The sequence below is a fragment of the Oreochromis niloticus genome, unplaced genomic scaffold, assembly GCF_001858045.2.
Source record: "Oreochromis niloticus isolate F11D_XX unplaced genomic scaffold, O_niloticus_UMD_NMBU tig00001668_pilon, whole genome shotgun sequence".
NCBI classification, from domain to species: Eukaryota; Metazoa; Chordata; class Actinopteri; order Cichliformes; family Cichlidae; genus Oreochromis; species Oreochromis niloticus.
This window is the reverse complement of record NW_020327444.1, coordinates 118,486-136,381: the sequence shown is the minus strand read 5'-3', so window position 1 is coordinate 136,381 and position 17,896 is coordinate 118,486. Positions and strand designations below refer to the sequence as shown.

General features: G+C 40.3%; 1 protein-coding gene across 1 annotated transcript; it reads right to left on the bottom strand.

The window, feature by feature from the left end:
* Positions 1-663: 663 nt before the first annotated feature.
* Positions 664-15,231, bottom strand: LOC102077819 (uncharacterized). Its single transcript, XM_019355099.2, has 9 exons — positions 15,010-15,231; positions 10,575-10,925; positions 8,782-9,114; positions 8,595-8,690; positions 7,571-7,897; positions 5,917-6,249; positions 3,234-3,560; positions 2,656-2,979; positions 664-2,579 (listed from the first exon to the last, which is right to left on the bottom strand). Exons 1-9 carry the CDS (start codon positions 15,038-15,040, stop codon positions 2,488-2,490), a joined length of 2,214 nt encoding a protein of 737 aa, XP_019210644.1. The 5' UTR covers positions 15,041-15,231; the 3' UTR covers positions 664-2,487.
* Between the last annotated feature and the right edge of the window lie 2,665 nt (positions 15,232-17,896).

Below are 17,896 nucleotides of genomic sequence, written 5' to 3'. Positions count from 1 at the left end.
AGAAATCATATTTTTTTTAATCACACAGTGAACAGTTTATTGTAGATTTCATTCTTTATGATTTCAATGAATAAAAACTCAAATGTTAAATGCATTTGTACTGCATATATTGAATACCACACATGATAAATAAACTTACACAGCAATTGTCTGAAAATATATTATTACATAAATAGACGTAATACGTAATACCAAAAACAAAACAAAGAAAGAGGTTTTATTTATTTACAGGTTCCTGTGAGTTTGTTAAATTGGTCATAAATTTTATTTTGAGTCACATTAAAAAGTCCAATTTTTCTGAAGCTGCAGGATCCCTGAAACACATCAGCAACTGCTGCTGATCAATTAGGCTACGTTCACACTGCAGGTCTTAATGCAGAATTCCGATTTTTTGATCAAATCCAATTTTTTTGTCTGCTTGTTCACACTACAAATAAAATGCGACAGCAAACGTGCTCTAGTGTGAACGCTCAAAGCGGCCCGCATGCGCAAAACAAGACTTCACACACAACGCGCTCTGTTTAGACCCAGAGCAAACAGTATTGTTTGACTGATGGCCCTTAATATAAAGAGTTCGGACTTTATGTTTCCCAATTTTTGCCTTAACTTATTTTGTTACATAATAATGTAGATAACCTAATAATTATCCTTATTGCTGTTTTAGAGGAGCGGTGCTTCAAAGGATAGTTGCAGATTTCTGTCAGAATCTGCAGATGATACAGTACAAATAAAATGTTCTTTTTTTATATTGTATTTTTTGATAAACAACCTATAAGAGCACAGATAACCCAAAATAATCAAATAATCAAAAATAAACAAACGGGTGTACCATCTAGTGTGTATACACACACTATACTTAGTCATACATACACATACCTACATACATATGTATTCGCCTATACACTCATACATAATGACAAATACATTTATACACATAACCATTCAGAAATATGGCATAAATAATTACAGAGATTCAAACAAAATCGGATCTCCTTGACAAAATGTAATGTTTCCATTTATCCCAAATATCATTAAATATGTCATATTGGAGTCTATTAATGAAAGTAATTCTTTCCATTTTAAACATCCCATAAACAATCTCATACCAGTCATTAAGTGATGGAATTTTCACACTAAGCCATTTCTTGGTAATAGTCTTACGGGCAGCCAGACTCAGAATACCATACAACAGCTTGGACGTTTTATCTACATTCACAGAGTATAAATATCCAAACAAAAGTTCATCCCAATTAAAGGGAAGTTGCATACTAAAAATGATCTGTAACTCAGAATGAATCGATACCCAAAAAGTGTTGATCAATGGGCATGACCAAAACAAGTGGAAATGTTTTATTCCTTGGGCCCCACATTTTCTCCAACAGCTGGAGTGAATAGAATAATGTTTACTTTGTGCAGGGGTAATAAAAAACCTACAGAGACTCTTCCAACCAAAACATCTCCATATATTAGAACTAGAAATTCTCCACTGAAAAACACACTGCTGATACCAAATATCATTTAAAATTGCTGTATTTGTTTCCCTTTCCCATTTTTTTAATGTAGGCAGTATTCCACTTCTTAACCTCTTGTATACCCTTATACAATCTAGAAATCACCTTGAGGCCAGGATCTGCCTGGTAAGCCTTGACAAATATATTCAAAACAGGAAGAGAGAAAAGATCTGTTCTTTTAGGTATAAAGTTATGTATGTGATGCCTAATTTGGAGAAATCTAAAAAAATCCATTTTGCTTAACTGGTATTGATCTTTTAGTGATTGGAAGTCCCTAAGAATTCCCATATCATAAAACATACAATATGCCATTAAGCCTTGTCCTGCCCATTTTTTATATCTTACATCTAACTTATTGGGTAAAAAGTCAAAATCATAAGCGCACCATCTTAAAATCCTGGCCTCTTCATTCCAATCGTTCCTATTAAGAAATTGTGACCAAAGTTTTAAAGGCAAGTTAATCCATTGGTTTCCTTGATTAATTTGTTTTTTAATAAGTCTCACATCTCCTAAACTTGCCTGAATTGGAAAATCTTTTAAGGCCTCTGTTTCTGTTTCTATTTCTTTCCATCTCGCTTGGTAGTCTGCATTACACCAACACACTAATATCCTAAATTGAACTGAAATATAATAATCTTTCAAACATGGGAACCCCAACCCCCCTTTATCTTTAGCTAACTGGATAGTTTGGTACTTAATCCGTGGTTTTTTCCCCTGCCATATGAACCTAGAAATTATTTTGTCCCATTCCTCACAAATAAAATGTTCACGTTTCTCCAGCGTTGTCTTCCCAACAGCTTCACTGGATGGCCAGGAAGCGTTCTCAGGCGCTTCCTTAGCGGTAATAATTGGCGTCTGTCTTGTGTCAGTGACGTAAAAGAAGGATTTAATGCCACATGACCATTCAAACAGCAGTCGCTTTCAGATATATTCAGTATCACATACGACACTGATCAATAATCAAAGAACACACAGATCAAACTGATTGATCAGCCATCAGAGGAGTCGGATCAATGGAGCTGCTTCTGTTCCTGATGTCCCCTGTTTGATCCTGGACCTGAACTCTCCCTGCAGAGGAGACACAACACAGTCAGACACACACACACACACAGCTGCGTGCACACACAGGCACACAGACACAAACCTTTGACTTTGAGCAGCACAGTTTTGTATCTGTAGATCTGTGTGCTGTCCACTTCACATCTGTATTCTCCACTGTCTGTCACTGTGGGCTGCTTCAGGGTCAGACTGAGGTCTCCAGTTTTCAGCAGGTCTTCATTCATCTGTATTCGGTCCACATAAGCTTGGTCCTGTTTGTCAGGCTGGTCAGAGCCGTTTTGATACACATAAATGGTCCTAAATGGGTCATAGTGTCTCCACTCCACTTTAGCATCTTCAGGCAGGTTTTCTGTGGTTTTGAATGGCAGCTGGACAGACTCTGCCCCCTCCTCCACCTCTACCTGACAGACTGAAAAGACAACAAACACATTATGAGCTGACAGACACAGCAGCAGCGGGATTTCACAGCTGTAGAGAAAGCTGGAGTACAGAAGCACAGCAGGACATAACAGAGGTCAGAAATGTAAAAGATAAAGCAGCTTTAGAGGTGATTGAGTGATTGGGTGGGGGCGAGGTGCATCTGCCGTGACCAGTTTGGGTGAGTGGAGGAGGACAGGACATAAGTAATGTTTGACTTTTTTGATTTGTATGTACGACACTGACCTCTGACTTTCAGCTCCACTTGTTTCTTCATCCGGATCTTTCTATACCTGTTGTAGACAGTACAGGTGTAGATGCCACTGTCCCAGTCTGTGGGGTGTTTTAGTGTTAAATTAAGATCTCCAGCTTTGATGAGACCTTCATTCATCTCTGTTCGGTGTCTGTAAAAACGATGCTGTAATTCATTAAGGTCAGAGGTGTTGTGATACACCTGGACCTTCCTGTTGTCCTTGTCTGTCCACTCCACTTTAGCTCCTTCAAGCAGATCAGGTTTGATATTAAAGGGAAGCTTGACAAACTCCTTTCCTGAAGTCTCCTCCTGCTGGTGAACTGAGGGGATATCAAAGAAAAACATGAGCTGGTTAGACAGCAGCAGCACTGAACAGTTTTTCCTGGATGAAGGGAAATATTATGGATATCCCAAAAAGTTGATTCTGTTCATCTGGATGTAGAATTTTCAGTGGGAGAAATGTTTTGTAACAAATCCAAGTGACTTCTTCAGTATCAGCTGACTGCAGGTTTCCCCAATCTTATAAACAGTGCATTTGCATAACGACTGAAACCAGCCCACTGAAGGAACAATGGGCTGGAGGTCAGTTTATGATCACTGGTATACATAATCATGACGATTGACAAAGACTATGACTATCATTCACAGAGAGCTGGGGAATGGCTACAATCACAGCATTGTAAGATGGTGACAGATGTACCGTTAGGCTCCCTCCTCGATTCAGAGATGATCTTTCCCTTTTCACATAAATAGCCTCCTTAACTCTGCGCTCAAGAATTCAATTGAATTTTAACAACAACCGTCGCCTCAAGATGCTTTATATTATAAGGTAGACCCTATGAGAATACATACAGAGAAAAACCCAACAATCATATGACCCCTTATGAGCAAACACTTTGGCAACAGTGGGAAGGAAAAACTCCCTTTTAACAGGAAGAAACCTCCGGCAGAACGGCTGCTCAAGCGAAAACCTATCGTGATCCCGTGTCAGGAGTATCGGAGCAGTTGAGACACATTTTTTCTAAACACTGCATCTCTGTGGCTTTTAAACCCCAAAACAGGCTGCGCCCAAAATTGGTCCACCCCAAGGATCGGGTCCCCCGACACAAACAGAGTAACATAGTGTAGGCTGTTAAGTGCCAGGAGGATTGCCAGGATTTTGTCTGAGTTTTACAAATTCTGACACAGTTATAATGTCAATTGAAACTACAATGAAGTGAATTGAGCTTATTTTCAATTTTAAAAGTGGTCATACCAAATATTAAATTCACTTCAGTTTCATTTATATTGCCTACAATAACAGGCGCTTCAAGACCTCTTTAAGTAGTTGCCTCTTTGTGTATTGTTAGGTAATACAGCCTAGTTCAGCCCAAAACCTTAACAGAGCCTCCACCAACTGTTCAGTGGGGCCATTTCAGAATTACAGGCAAACAGTAGATGGAACAACTGAAAGTCCACATGGATCTCTCAGGTGTTGTGCCAGATTCCTGCTGGATTTTCTGTTCTTCAGGATTTTACTTCCAGATAGTGTTCATTTTTGTAGACCTGCCATGTCCCTTAACTTCCATATGTCCTGTTTCCCCAACTGTTTAAAGGTCACACTGCACAAAATGCCTAGTTTTTGGTTTATAAGTTATTATGAATGATAAGGTATGGCTGGACATCAGGTGATGATATGTCAACAATGATTAGATTTTCAGAGAAAAACAGGATGAGAGAGAGAGGAGTGATGCAAATGAGCACATGAGGAAAATTTAGAGCTGTTTCTTCCTCTAGTTCTTGCAATGAGCAGAAGAAATCATGTAATTGGACTCTAGGAGTTCACAGTGATAAAATGTACCAAGTACAGCAAAAGGGATTAACCACAGCCATGTTTTACTTTTTCTCTACTCATTTTTACCGTGTTGGATTATAAATTCAAGAGGATTTGCATTTTGATTGTTTCCTACTGGAATATAACTTTAAAGAACTTGGCTCCTTTCCTACTAGATTATCCCCACACAGAAATTAGCACAGAATAAAGATTATAACCAAATCAACATTAGCTCAGAGAAGGTTAAATAGATAAGTGTGATTAAGTGACTTGGTTTTGGAATTATTGTTATTTGATTCTGCTTTTGATTTGCTCCTGCTAAACTTCTTTAATGAAATCCTTCATTCAAAGAGTCTAAAACATGGACATTCCCTTTTTAACACTTTGTGAAACAGTAAAGGTAAAAACTTGAGTATCAGTCCACATTAATATAAATTTCGAAAGAGATTAGGGCTACTGGGAGAAAAAAAGTGGGCACGTCTTTTTTTTTGTTCCCTTTTCCAGAACTCTGGAAAAGGGAACAAAAATGCGCCAATTTGTTTTTTTCACTGTCCCTAATCCTCTTCTGTAATAAACAGCTGTTACAGATTATTTTAGCCTTTTAAAACTAACAAACTACTCTCCAGGCCTCTAAAACAAACCCAGTCATAATTCCAAAACCACTGAACAAGAGTGGAGCTGCTGCAATGGGTGTGGGTGGTAAATTCTAGGCCTCCAACGCTAATAAGATCTCCTGTTTATTTTCTGTTAGTTTGTTTCAAATCAAAGTACGTGATCAACACCCTTCAAGGTAAATGTAGCTTCTAGCTGTAGGTCCAATAAATGTACTTTTACCATGCCTCTGTTATTAAGTGTGCACTGACCTTTGACCTTGAGCATCACTTGTTTCTTCATTAGGACATTTCCTTTACTGTTATAGACGGTGCAGGTGTAGGTTGTGATGTCATTGTCTGTGGGGTACTTCAGGGTCAGGCTGACGTCCCCAGACGTTTTCAGCAGGTCTTTATTCATCTTAGTTCGGTCTCTATAAATCTGATCCTGCTCATCAGGCTGGTCAGAGCCGTTCTGATACACGTGAACCTTGTCATTATCACCGTCTATCCACTCCACTTTTGCATCTTCAGGCAGGGGAACAGTGGCTTTGCAGGGCAGCTCGACAACAGCCTTCCCTGAATCCACTTTGACAACCTCGGGGACTGAGAGGACAGCAAAGCACAACATGATGACGTCAGAAGCAGTAACAACATGGCATAACAGCTAGATGGCTAATATGGTAACGCTGATTAGCATTTCCATTTTAACTCACTGAATCTTCTTGAAACACTTCAAAGTAATCAAACACAACAATGCACCAGTCTCACTAATAAATATATTCAGCTGTAACGATAGCCATGTTTAAGATCCAAATCTTTATCTCCTGATTAGTCTGAAAGTTCCTGATTGGCTCTGTTACATGCTATGGGGCTGGGTGGGTGTATCTGTGTGGTGCTCCCACTTTCTCTCTTGCATTTTTTCCCCCATCTGACACTCCTTTCACTGTAAGTGGGCTCTCTCAACAATTAGTCTTCAGACATTTTAAAAGCTAGCTGAGATCTACTTTCAAGGGTTGTTGGAGACCCAGCCCGAAGAATGGAGCACCTCAGTGTTGTGTTTTGACAGTTTCTCATACTGGGAGCAGTTTGGAGTTTGCTGCTAGTAATCAGTAGTGCAGGGCTGTGTGTTGCCCGCTCCTTGTGTGGAGACCTTTTAAATTAAACTTTGTTATTTAACCATTTTGCTCTGTCAGGCCTTTTTCTTCTCCCTTCAGGCCAAATATGTGGAAAAGAAATGTGACGGGATGAAATTACAAATAGGTGTAGTTAGGAGAGCTGAAATCTATGAAAATCAACCCATCACTGTCATAGCCATTTAGAACCACATATGCTTAAATATCTTCTATTTCCATCAGAAATGATTCAGCATCCCATGATTGCAAATTAATTATCAGCATGTAAAGAAAGTCTCTTTAGTTATTTGGACTCCAAGATATATAACAGAGTTCCAGTAATAACTAAAACTGATGTCAGTTCAATAACTGACTTAACTTAGTATTAATTTTCATTGATCATCAATAGAGTCCAGATGCCCTGGAGAGGGACCACCAAATCAGGTTCCCTATGAGCAACTATTTGGTGACAGTGGCCAGGAAAACCTTTCTTTTAACAGGAAGTTCCACAGTCTCACAGAGGTGCAGTTATGACAGGTTGGGGTTCAGTGGAGGAAGACAGCACTGAAGACCCACTGTGTGAAAGTAAGATAGAGTTGAGTAATTATTAATCATTAATACAGGTGGTGTTGGAAAACATGGAGTGAAGAGAGAGAGAAAGATATGCTCAGTGCATCATGGGAAGTTCCCCAGCAGTCGCCATGAATTACGGATAGAAATTTGTCTGAAAAAGTTCACAACTGGGTATCAAATGAAATGCAAATAAAAACAAAGTAGTGCTCTGACCTTTGATCTGTATCTACATCACTGACCTCTGACTATCAGCTCGACGTTTTTCCTCAATGGGCTTTTCAGTGCCCTGTTGTAGACGGTGCAGGTGTAGGTGTTTGTGTCTTTGTCTGTGGGGTATTTCAGGGTCAGACTGAAGTCTCCAGGTTCCAGTAAGTTTCTCTTCATTTTTGTTCGGTCTCTATAAACCTCGTCCTGTTCTCCAGGCTGATCAGAGCCGTTCTCATACACGTGGACGATCCTGTTGTTTCTGTTCTGCCACTCCACTTTAGCATTGTTAGCTGGGGGAAGAATGATTTTGCAGGGCAGCTGGACAGACTCCACCCCTGAATCCACCACCACCTTGTAACCTGAGAGGACAAAGGACAACATGATGACATGAGCAGCAGCTGTGATGGTCACATGACCTCCCTGTCCCCTCCTTGTCTTCTAGTCTCAGTCAGATTGTGTCTCAGTTTGTTCCTGATGTGTTCCTGACTCGTTCTTTGGTAACTAGTCTGCAGCGTCCTGTAAAGTGCTGCAGACATGTTGGATGAAGAGCAGAAGAACAGACAGACTGAGCCTCCACAGTCGGCCATGTCTCACACACATCAGCACAGAAACCATGAAGATCTCAAGTGTCTGCTCTGAACATCTGAAGCTCTCCACCACATGACTGAGCACAACTCAAGGAGGAACATTTACTGAAGCTGCTGCAACATTTACTGTCAGCACATGTTTCCATGTCAGCCTGCTGTTTACCACCACAGAAGAAGAACAGCTTGTCCACATGCAGCCTCTGTGTCAGATCAATGCAGTGAAGCACACACACTGTTTAGTAAAGTCATGTTGTGGAGCTGTTTCACTGATCAATGACTGAGTCTGAAGGAGGTTTTCTGACTGACAGGAACAAACCTGGAAGTTTCTCTTCAGCTCTCTGTATCAGCTGTTTGTAACTCTCAACTCTTTCAGCTTCTGGAACAAGTTTGTGTGAGCCGCAGTCAAGGAGCCACCAGAGGACACCTGCTAACCATCGGCATTATGGGTAGTGTAGTAGGAGACACTCACCTGACATGAAATAGTGCCGGAAATAAAATAGAAGACCTCCAGAAACAAGAAGAACCAGAAGAATTATGAGAGCTATGGCCCAGGATGGAAATGGTTCTGTAGAGAGGAAAAGAAAATCACCTCTACTTTCTCATCTGCATCTATACTCTGACCTTTGGCATGTTTTTGTATCACTGACAGCACTGACCTTTGACCTGCAGCACTACTTTCTGTCTCAGGATGTCTTTGTCCCTGTAGATGGTGCAGATGTATCCTCCACTGTCTCTCTCTGTGGGGTATTTCAGGGTCAGACTGAGGTCTCCAGTTCTCAGCAGGTCTTTATTCATCTTTGTGCGACCACAGTAAAGGTCGTCCTGTTTCTTAAGGTTCTCACTTTTGTTTGAATACACATGGACCATCATGATTTCTACATCCAAATGAGTCCACTCCACTCTCGTGTCATCAGGCAGTTCAGGTGTTGTTTTGCAGGGCAGGATGACGGAGTGTGACCCTTTCTCCACTTTTATCTTCACCTGATGGTCTGAGAGGACAATACAGCAAAATAGTAGCTGTAGAAGTTATTACAATTAGACTGGACATGACTCTGGGCCACGAAATAGTAATAAGAAGAAAAGAGAAGTTGAGAAGAGAGTTAACAAAAGGAGACGAAAACATTAGAGGAGAAGATGAACAGAGAAAATGACAATAAAAATCTGCTTTACCACCCGCTGAGAGAGAAAAAAAAGAAAGAAAAAGAAAAAGTACAGTATAGGGAAACTACAACAAAAGCCATCTTAAGCATAGATAACAGTAAATAATAAATACTGAATCTTATTGAGCAGCACACAAGAATGACAAAGCATTTGTTTAGAGGCAGCAGCCAACCAAGATGGTGTGAACATCACTGCTCAGTTGATGTTCTTGGCCTTAGAGATCATTTCACTCCATGTCAGTGTCTAATGGTAGGTGTCAGGAGCCATAGCCCTGGCCCCCAGGGCATGAAGCAGGCATGGAGGAGATCAAGGTCCCAGACATGTAGTGGTCCCCCAGAGCGCAAGAGCCCAAGGAGGACCATCAGAGGGGCAGCTATGTCACCCTACTGGAAGGAGATGAGGAGAGCTCCAGATGGGGCGTCACCGAGCAGTCACAGTGCAGAAGCCCATAGGCTCTGCCAGCAGCCAGCTGTGCCAGACCGGATCGAGCTTCGGGCCCATAGGCCTGAGGTCCAAGGGCTCCCCATCCCCCGGAAGAGGCCTGACTGAGCCAAGGGCACCAACCAGGCCCCGCCAAGCCAGTGAGCTAGTACATACCTGAGAGCCCAGCATGTACGCCGAGAACCACCAGTGCACCAACAGCTGAGGGCACTGGCAGGGAGTGTGATGCCGGGAGATAGGCCCCCAAACCAGGGGCTGAGATATACTAAGAGAAGTTATGTATATATATATATATATACATATTGGGACATATATGGAACTGAAGAAGCTTCTCGGATGAGAGGTGAAACATCTTCGAGCAACTTAAAGAAGTCCAGACGCTTTTCTTTCCAAGCTCCTTAGACATTGTTCTGCTTATGCATTTTGTCTCACAGTGTTGTTGGATGTTCTTAGTGTGTGTTTTTGTTTCCCTGTTGAGTACAGCACTTTATTGTAACATGCTAATTTGCCAAATTAAGGTTTGGTCATAGGAGCATGCAGGTGGTTTTTCATGTTGTCCGCTATTCTTCTCCCTTTCTTAAAGGTGTGCATGCAGATGCCCAGTCATATGAAGTTGCTCTGCTGAATTTGTTTTTATGTGAACAGCTGGGAAAGCAAGAGTTGACTCATCTCATCCTACACATAACACAACACAGAGAACACGGCATTCTGAGTGTCAGGCCAGACCAGCCAAGAACACTTGATACCCTTTTTAAGAAAATAGAAATAAATAAAAATGAACTAAATCAGATTGTATAATTTACCCAGTATAGGGCTTTTTACTAATCAGTTGCAGTTACTTTCTGACCTTTGACCTTTAGCTCTATGTTTCTCTGTCCCAGTTTTTCTCTTCCATCACTGATGGAGCAGGTGTAGATGCCGCTGTCGCTCAGTTCTGGTTTTCTGAGGGTGAGGCTGAAGTCTGCAGTTTCCAGAGCGTCAGACGTCATTGATGTGCGCCCCCTGTAACGCTGGTTTTGCATTTTGAGATCATCTCCTTCTTCTAGTCGCAGGTGAACACATTTGGGATCAAGATCGTTACGAGCCCACATCACTGTGGGATTGTTCTCAGGAATAATACCCGAGTACTGGCAGGGCACCAAGACGGACGTAGCCTCCTTATACACTTCCACCACCTCAGCCAGGGAATGCTGGGAACCTGTGAGGACACACAAACAGAAACCAAGGTTAACTGCATGCTTTGGGTTTGTGTCTGTGTCCAAATGGTAAATTTCAGGGACCAGAGAGAGAACTATTTACAGTTAATCTGTCTATGAAACCTAAATTTACTCAGTAAGACTGAAAAAATCTTTAATAAGCTTGTTTAACAGAGTGAAATGGGTACCTGTGCTTGGTAAAGGTAATGTAATGTAATCAGTGAATAAATAATGGCTGAACATATTTATTTATTGTAAGATCTAGTAAAAGGTAAATGGTCGGTTACACTGACTTTTGTGTGATTTGTTTGTATAAACTGAAATTGCTAAGATGATTTTGTTATTTGAACTCAAACATCTTAAAAGTAAGTTTAGTGAGGCAAAAGACAGTGGTTATTAATTTAATCTGTACATTTGAATGCACGCCTATGTTTTACTTTTTTTTTTTACAGTTCTGCCAGACACTTTAAAATCAGAAATATACCACGCCTTGAATCATGAGCAGCTAACGTGGACCGTGCTGCTGTAGTTTATCCACTGGTCTCCTCTTTCTAGTGCAAAGTGGGCGATAAACAAACAAGAGAGACGGGACTTGTGGCAGAAAAGCAATCAGCTGATCGCCGTGCTGGGTTATGCAAAGTAGCGCGTTTTGTGAGGTGATTTTGTGATACTTCGGATCGGATTACATTTTTTATTTCTCTCTGATATCCGATGCAGTAATTTAGGTCAGTATCAGACCGATACGTAATATCGGATCGGTCCATCTCTAATATTTCTAATCCCCATATGCCAGTCTCATTTCCTTAATGTTGCCAATAAAAAAACAAAGGCAGCAGAATTTTAAGCAGAGATTTAACGAAAAAAAATACATTTTATGAAAATCTGACAGCACAGTGGTTAGCACTGTTGCCACACAGCAAGAAGGTCCTGAGTTCAATTCCACCATGAGGCCGGGGTCTTTGTGTGTGGAGTTTGCATGTTCTTCCCGTGTTTGCGTGGGTTCCCTCCGGGTACTCCGGCTTCCTCCCACAGTCCAAAGACATGCAGCTTGTGGGGATAGGTTAATTGGATAATCCAAATTGTCACTAGGTGTGAATGTGCGAGTGAATGGTTGTCTGTCCTTGTGTGTTGGCCCTGCGACAGACTGGCGACCTGTCCAGGGTGTACCCCGCCTCTCGCCCTATGACAGCTGGGATAGGCTCCAGGATAAGTGGAAGCGAATGGATGGATGAAAATCTGACCTTGAAGAAGAGGTCTGAAGTTCAAAGTAATGTGATATTTAGAATTCCAATATATAATTTCCCATGTGCATATAACCAAACACTGCAATTGTAAAGAGCTCTATACAACATTATTATCACTTTTGCCTTCAGATCAATATATTGACCTTTAGAAGAGAAGTCAAAGGTAAACTTTGACATGTTATTGTAGAAATCATAGTTTTTAAGTAGAATCAATTTTGGAGCAATGAATGATTAAGTTGACCTTAAAGAACCAATTGTAGAGCCAATTTTAATGGATTGTTAACCTGAGCTCACTCCACACCACTACATAGTTTTCATAATTCATTTAAAACTTCCTATGTCATTGTGTTTTCAGATATCCTGTTGTGATATCTTCACCAAGAAATGACATTTTCAAAGGAAATTTGATCTGTGAATCAGTCTCTTAGGTCAGCTGACCACCTGCTCTTGGAAGCTCAGAGGGGACAGGGCCTTTTCTATCGTTGCTCCTAAATGATAGAATAACTTGCCCTTGCACGTTAGAGCAGCCCCTTCACTGTCCACTTTTAAAACACGTCTGAAAACCCAACTTTATTCTTTTGCTTTTGACCTCAGTGAGACATAATAGCTAATTTAATAACAAGAGACACTAATTAACTAATTAATTATTTTACTTTCATTTGGCTATTATTTATATATTATGTAATTTTATTATTTACTTCCAATGTTAAACACTTTGCGTAAGCTGTGGTTGTTTTAAAGTGCTTTCTAGAATTAGGATATATTAAAAAAATAAATCTGCATTATTGTGATGAATGCCACACATGGTAAGCTCCACACCTCACCACCAGTTGATTCACTTTAGTTTAATTTACAGTCACTACTTTAATATATTCTACTTATTGTTCAATATTGTTTCTTTATTAAATGTATTTATTTTTCCGTCACACCTTCCAATGTTTATATGGCGTGCACACATATTAACACTGCAAGGTCAAAGTTCTGTTTTGTTATATTAATACATCTTTCTTTGAGTTACCTGGGGTTTGGCTTCTCCTCCTGTCTGGCAAAAGGTGTAGCAAAGGGCTGGGAGAGCTGAAGTACCACTGACAGCCTAATTGGATAGAACCACATGCTTCATTGCCTGGGGGGTGTTTCATGTTTGTTTAATTGTTTTGTATTAGTTGGTTATATGGCAGCCATTTTGTTTTTCCCCGTGTGTCATTTCAGGAGGTCAGTTTGTCTTATGTTTGGTTTGAAGTTTTGTTAATTGTTATCTTGAGTTTAGTGTATTGAGTTGACCTCTTTTATTGGTCTGCCTGTTTACGTTTTGGCTTTGTTAAAAATCTTTTCATACTTTTGGGTCAATAAAACCCCTTTTTTAAATTAAACACCTGTGTCCTTTATGCTTTACTGCTTGGTCCCTGACAATTATATATATGAATATATAAATAAATGTATTTTATAAATACATTTATGCATAGATATATTTATAAATAAAGAAATAGTTATGAATATATCTTTATTTTATTTTAAAAAATCTATGAATAAATGTATTTTATAATAAATAAATTTCTTTCTGCCACATGTCTGGCCAGAAAGAGAGTACATATTTGTTTATTTGGTAGTTCAATTAAAATGCTTCAGTGCGTTAAGAGTGGGAAAAAAATGCATTTACATTTGCAGTTTTGTCTTGTTATACAGTATTTTACATTTTAAAAAACAAACACTACAATTTTTGAAAATTTTAGTGTTTTTTTTTCTTATTTGTTTGTTTGTTTTGTACTACTTGAACACTAAAGTGGCACTCACATGAAAATAAAGTGCCAGCAATGGCCCACAGCTCATTTAGGTTTGAGACCCCTGCCCTGAGGTATGTGCAGTCATGATCAAAGTCCTTTAAATACTAAACTGTTTCTTTTATTACCTAATTTAGTAGAGCAGACACTGGTGCATCCTTTGTAAAAGGAGACGATAAAATAGAAGACAATGTTGTACTACAATTCCCATTCATGAGAACAAACCTGACTCAGAGTGATACAACTCATTGCCATCATAAACTGTGTGTTTTCCAGTTCCTGCCAAAACCTGATATGTTTGAACAGTTGTTAAACCTGCAGCTGAACCCTGAACGTCACACTGCTGCTTTAAAAGGGATTTTAAAGTTTATCCCGATTTCATTATTTATGTCTGTTCTTATGTAGCAGTCTTTATGATAAGCATTACTTTTACTTTGTGTCATTTGGAATAGAAAGTAACATTTACTGTAAAGTACTGGTATGTAACACAGGAATTAAAAAAAGATAAGAAATAAATAGACTTGGTGCTATTTTTCTTGAAACGAGAGGGTGAAATCAAAACCAGCTTTTAGAAGGGAAAAGTTCCGGTGACCGGATCAGAGGTAGTATGCGAGATTAACCAGGAAATAAACAATCCGCCATCCGCACAAAACAACAACAACAACAAAAAGCTTTCAAGTTTAACTGGTGATATCCCACTGAGTGACACTTTGTGAACAATAACAGATATAGGTGACCACTCCAGTGCCTGTTCCTTTCACCTGTCTAAGAATGATGGTGGTTTTGTTATGTAGAGGATTATCTGATCAAAGCCTTTTATTTCAGACCTGCAGCCATGACCCGTGTCGCCGGGCTAGCTTAGTTAGCCTCCCCCAGACTCAAACTTTCAACACAAAGCACTGAGTCTGTCGGTCCAGACTTTCTCACACCATCCCTTACTCCCTTACAAATAAAGCCACACATCATTAAATCGGTGATCTCACGCACTGCGTGTATCTACCTGTGCGATAATGATCAAACTTCGGTCTGAGTGCAAGATAAACATTGTTTACAGAGTTTCTTACCGCTAATAAGGAGCAGGAGAAACAGCAGCATCTTCAACCTCCTGCAAGAAACAGCAACCTGCACAAAGTTAGTTAAATCCAAACACTTCTCACTGTTACTCTTAATATTTGTGATTTGTGTCTCATACAAATATTGGGAACCGTCGATAAAAGACAATGGAGGGCGTAACGCCCGTTATTAACATACCAACTGTTTACTTTCGGTTTCACGGAAACTCCCGGTGTCCTGTTCCCCAGATCAACTGGTTATTACGTTTACAGGCAGATGTATTAGTGATGAGAAGTTCGCCTGTTTTCTGAGAGCTGTCGCACGGCTCCCAAAGAAGACCCAATCTGGAACACCGGCTCTTTATTTATTATCATCCGTGGCCTCATATTTAGTCTTACTTGGCAAATATGAGTGCTTTGTGTGTTGATAAACGCTTTTGCATTTAGTGTCTTTATGAGAAGCCTTATAATTGCCTAATGTGTATTTGTTCTGTTACAAATGCAGGCATTCTTATTTCTGTTTAACATTTTAATATAACTTTTAATTTTAATTTACACAAAAACAAAACACTGCAAATAAATCCACAAAACAGGAGTTTCAATGAAAATAATTTCATTGTGTCTGAAGATAATATTGATGCGTGTATGCATTTGTAGGACCTGGAGACAGAGACTTTCATGATCCTGACAAATCTTGAATTTCCGCTCATAATGATCCCCCAAAAGGGAGTCAGTATGAGGAGAAAAAATCTCCATAGCACATAAAGAAGCACAGATATCATCACACTATAACACCATGAAACTGATGAAAGACATTCATTCTTTTATCCACAACCATGTTTATTTAGCAACCATCCCATGATTTGGATGGACCAAACTGCATGAAATAAACAACAGCACCAGCACAAAAGCCACGACTACGAGAGAAAAGTAGCTGCTGCTTCAAAGCAAGTTTGACCAAAATAAATAATAAATAAGAGACAAACGTTTCTCTTTGTTTTTCTGTGGCAACACACATGATTGTGTTTAGTTCACTTCAGACTTCTCTGGATCATAATTATTTACATGTTTGAAAATAAAGAAAAATATAAATAATAATAAGCAAAAGAAATGGATGTTTTCAGTCAGCAACTTTCTGATTCTGAAAACACATCAATGTGACTTTATCATTAACGACTGTGGTCATGTGATCATGTGGTTTGTAGGAACGCTCCTCTTCCTCAGAGGATCCACCTGTGCTTCCTCTCCTCTCTCCTCCACCTGTTACAGTGAGGGAACGTCCTCCATGATGGAGGAGCTGCTGGAAAGTGCTGAGAGTTTCCTCCAGAGTGAGACCTCTGTCACAGTTCAGAGGATCTACGGCAGCAGAGACCTTCATGGACACTAAAAGTCTCAAACACACAACAACAACATCACACTGACTCCACTCTGACATCACTGATCAATAATCAAAGAACACACAGATCAAACTGATTGATCAGCCATCAGAGGAGTCGGATCAATGGAGCTGCTTCTGTTCCTGATGTCCCCTGTTTGATCCTGGACCTGAACTCTCCCTGCAGAGGAGACACAAGACAGTCAGACACACACACACACACACACACACACACACACACACACACACACACACACACACACACACACACACACGTGCAACACACACACACACAAACCTTTGACTCTGAGCAGCACTATTTTGTATCTCTTGATCTCCCCGTAGACTTTACACCTGTATCCTCCACTGTCTCTCTCTGTGGGGTGTTTCAGGGTCAGACTGAGGTCTCCGGTTTTCAGTGGGTTTTGCTTCATTGCTGTTCGGCCTCTGTAAACCTCGTCCTGCTCTCCAGGATTCTCAGAGCCGTTGTTAAACACGTGGACCTTCCTGTCATCAATGTCCCACCACACCACTTTAGCATCTGCAGGCAGGTTTTCTGTAGTTTTGCAAGGCAGCTGGACAGACTCTGCCCCTGCCTGCTCCTCCACCTCGCAGACTGAAAGAACAGCAAACACAACATGAGTTGTACAGACAGGAGTAGGTTTCAGAAATGAAAGAGAAAGCTGAATGACAGAAGCAGATCAGAGCAGAAAGTAAAAGCAGCTTTTCTACTGCTTCACAGCTTTTCCCTTCAGCTGACACACACAGCAGCACTGACCTCTGACTTTCAGCTCCACTTGTTTCATCAGGATTTTCTTTCCCTCCCTGTTGTAGACGGTGCAGGTGTAAAAGTCTGTGTCCCAGTCTGTGGGGTATTTCAGGGTCAGACTGAGGTCTCTAGTTTCCAGCAGGTCTTTATTCATCTGTGTTCGGCCTCTGTAGCGGTTGTCCTGATCTTCAACCTGGTCAGATCCGTTCTCATACATGTGGACCTTCCTGTTGAATCTGTCCCACCACTCCATTTTAGCATTTTTAAGCAGGTTTTGTGTAGTTTTGCAGGGCAGGAGGATAGACGCCTCCCCTGAATCCACATCCACCTGGGGGACTGAGAGGAAAAAAAACACAACATGAGCTGTGCAGACAGAAGCACTAAGCTTGTTTTGATTAGATAAAATTATATCTTTGCAATGAAATCTTGTCAAAATGTTTGACTGGTTCCAGTCTGAAACATGTCTCATTGCTCCACTGGACACAAACAGTGTTTTATTTGGTGTCTGTCCAATCAGCAGCAGAGCTCTCTCTTAAAGTACTCTGCTGTTTTATTTAAGAGTCAAAGCAAAGAGAGGCAGTTTGATGGCAGCACTTAGACGTATAAAGATTACTGTAGGAATCAGCACAGTATTTGTTTTCGTATCATCATTTCTAATGACTTCATTTCAGGTCTAGTCCCTCTATGAGCCATTTAATAACTGAGCTTAGAAACGATCCTTCAGTTTTATGATGATTTATCTGATCCAGTCTACT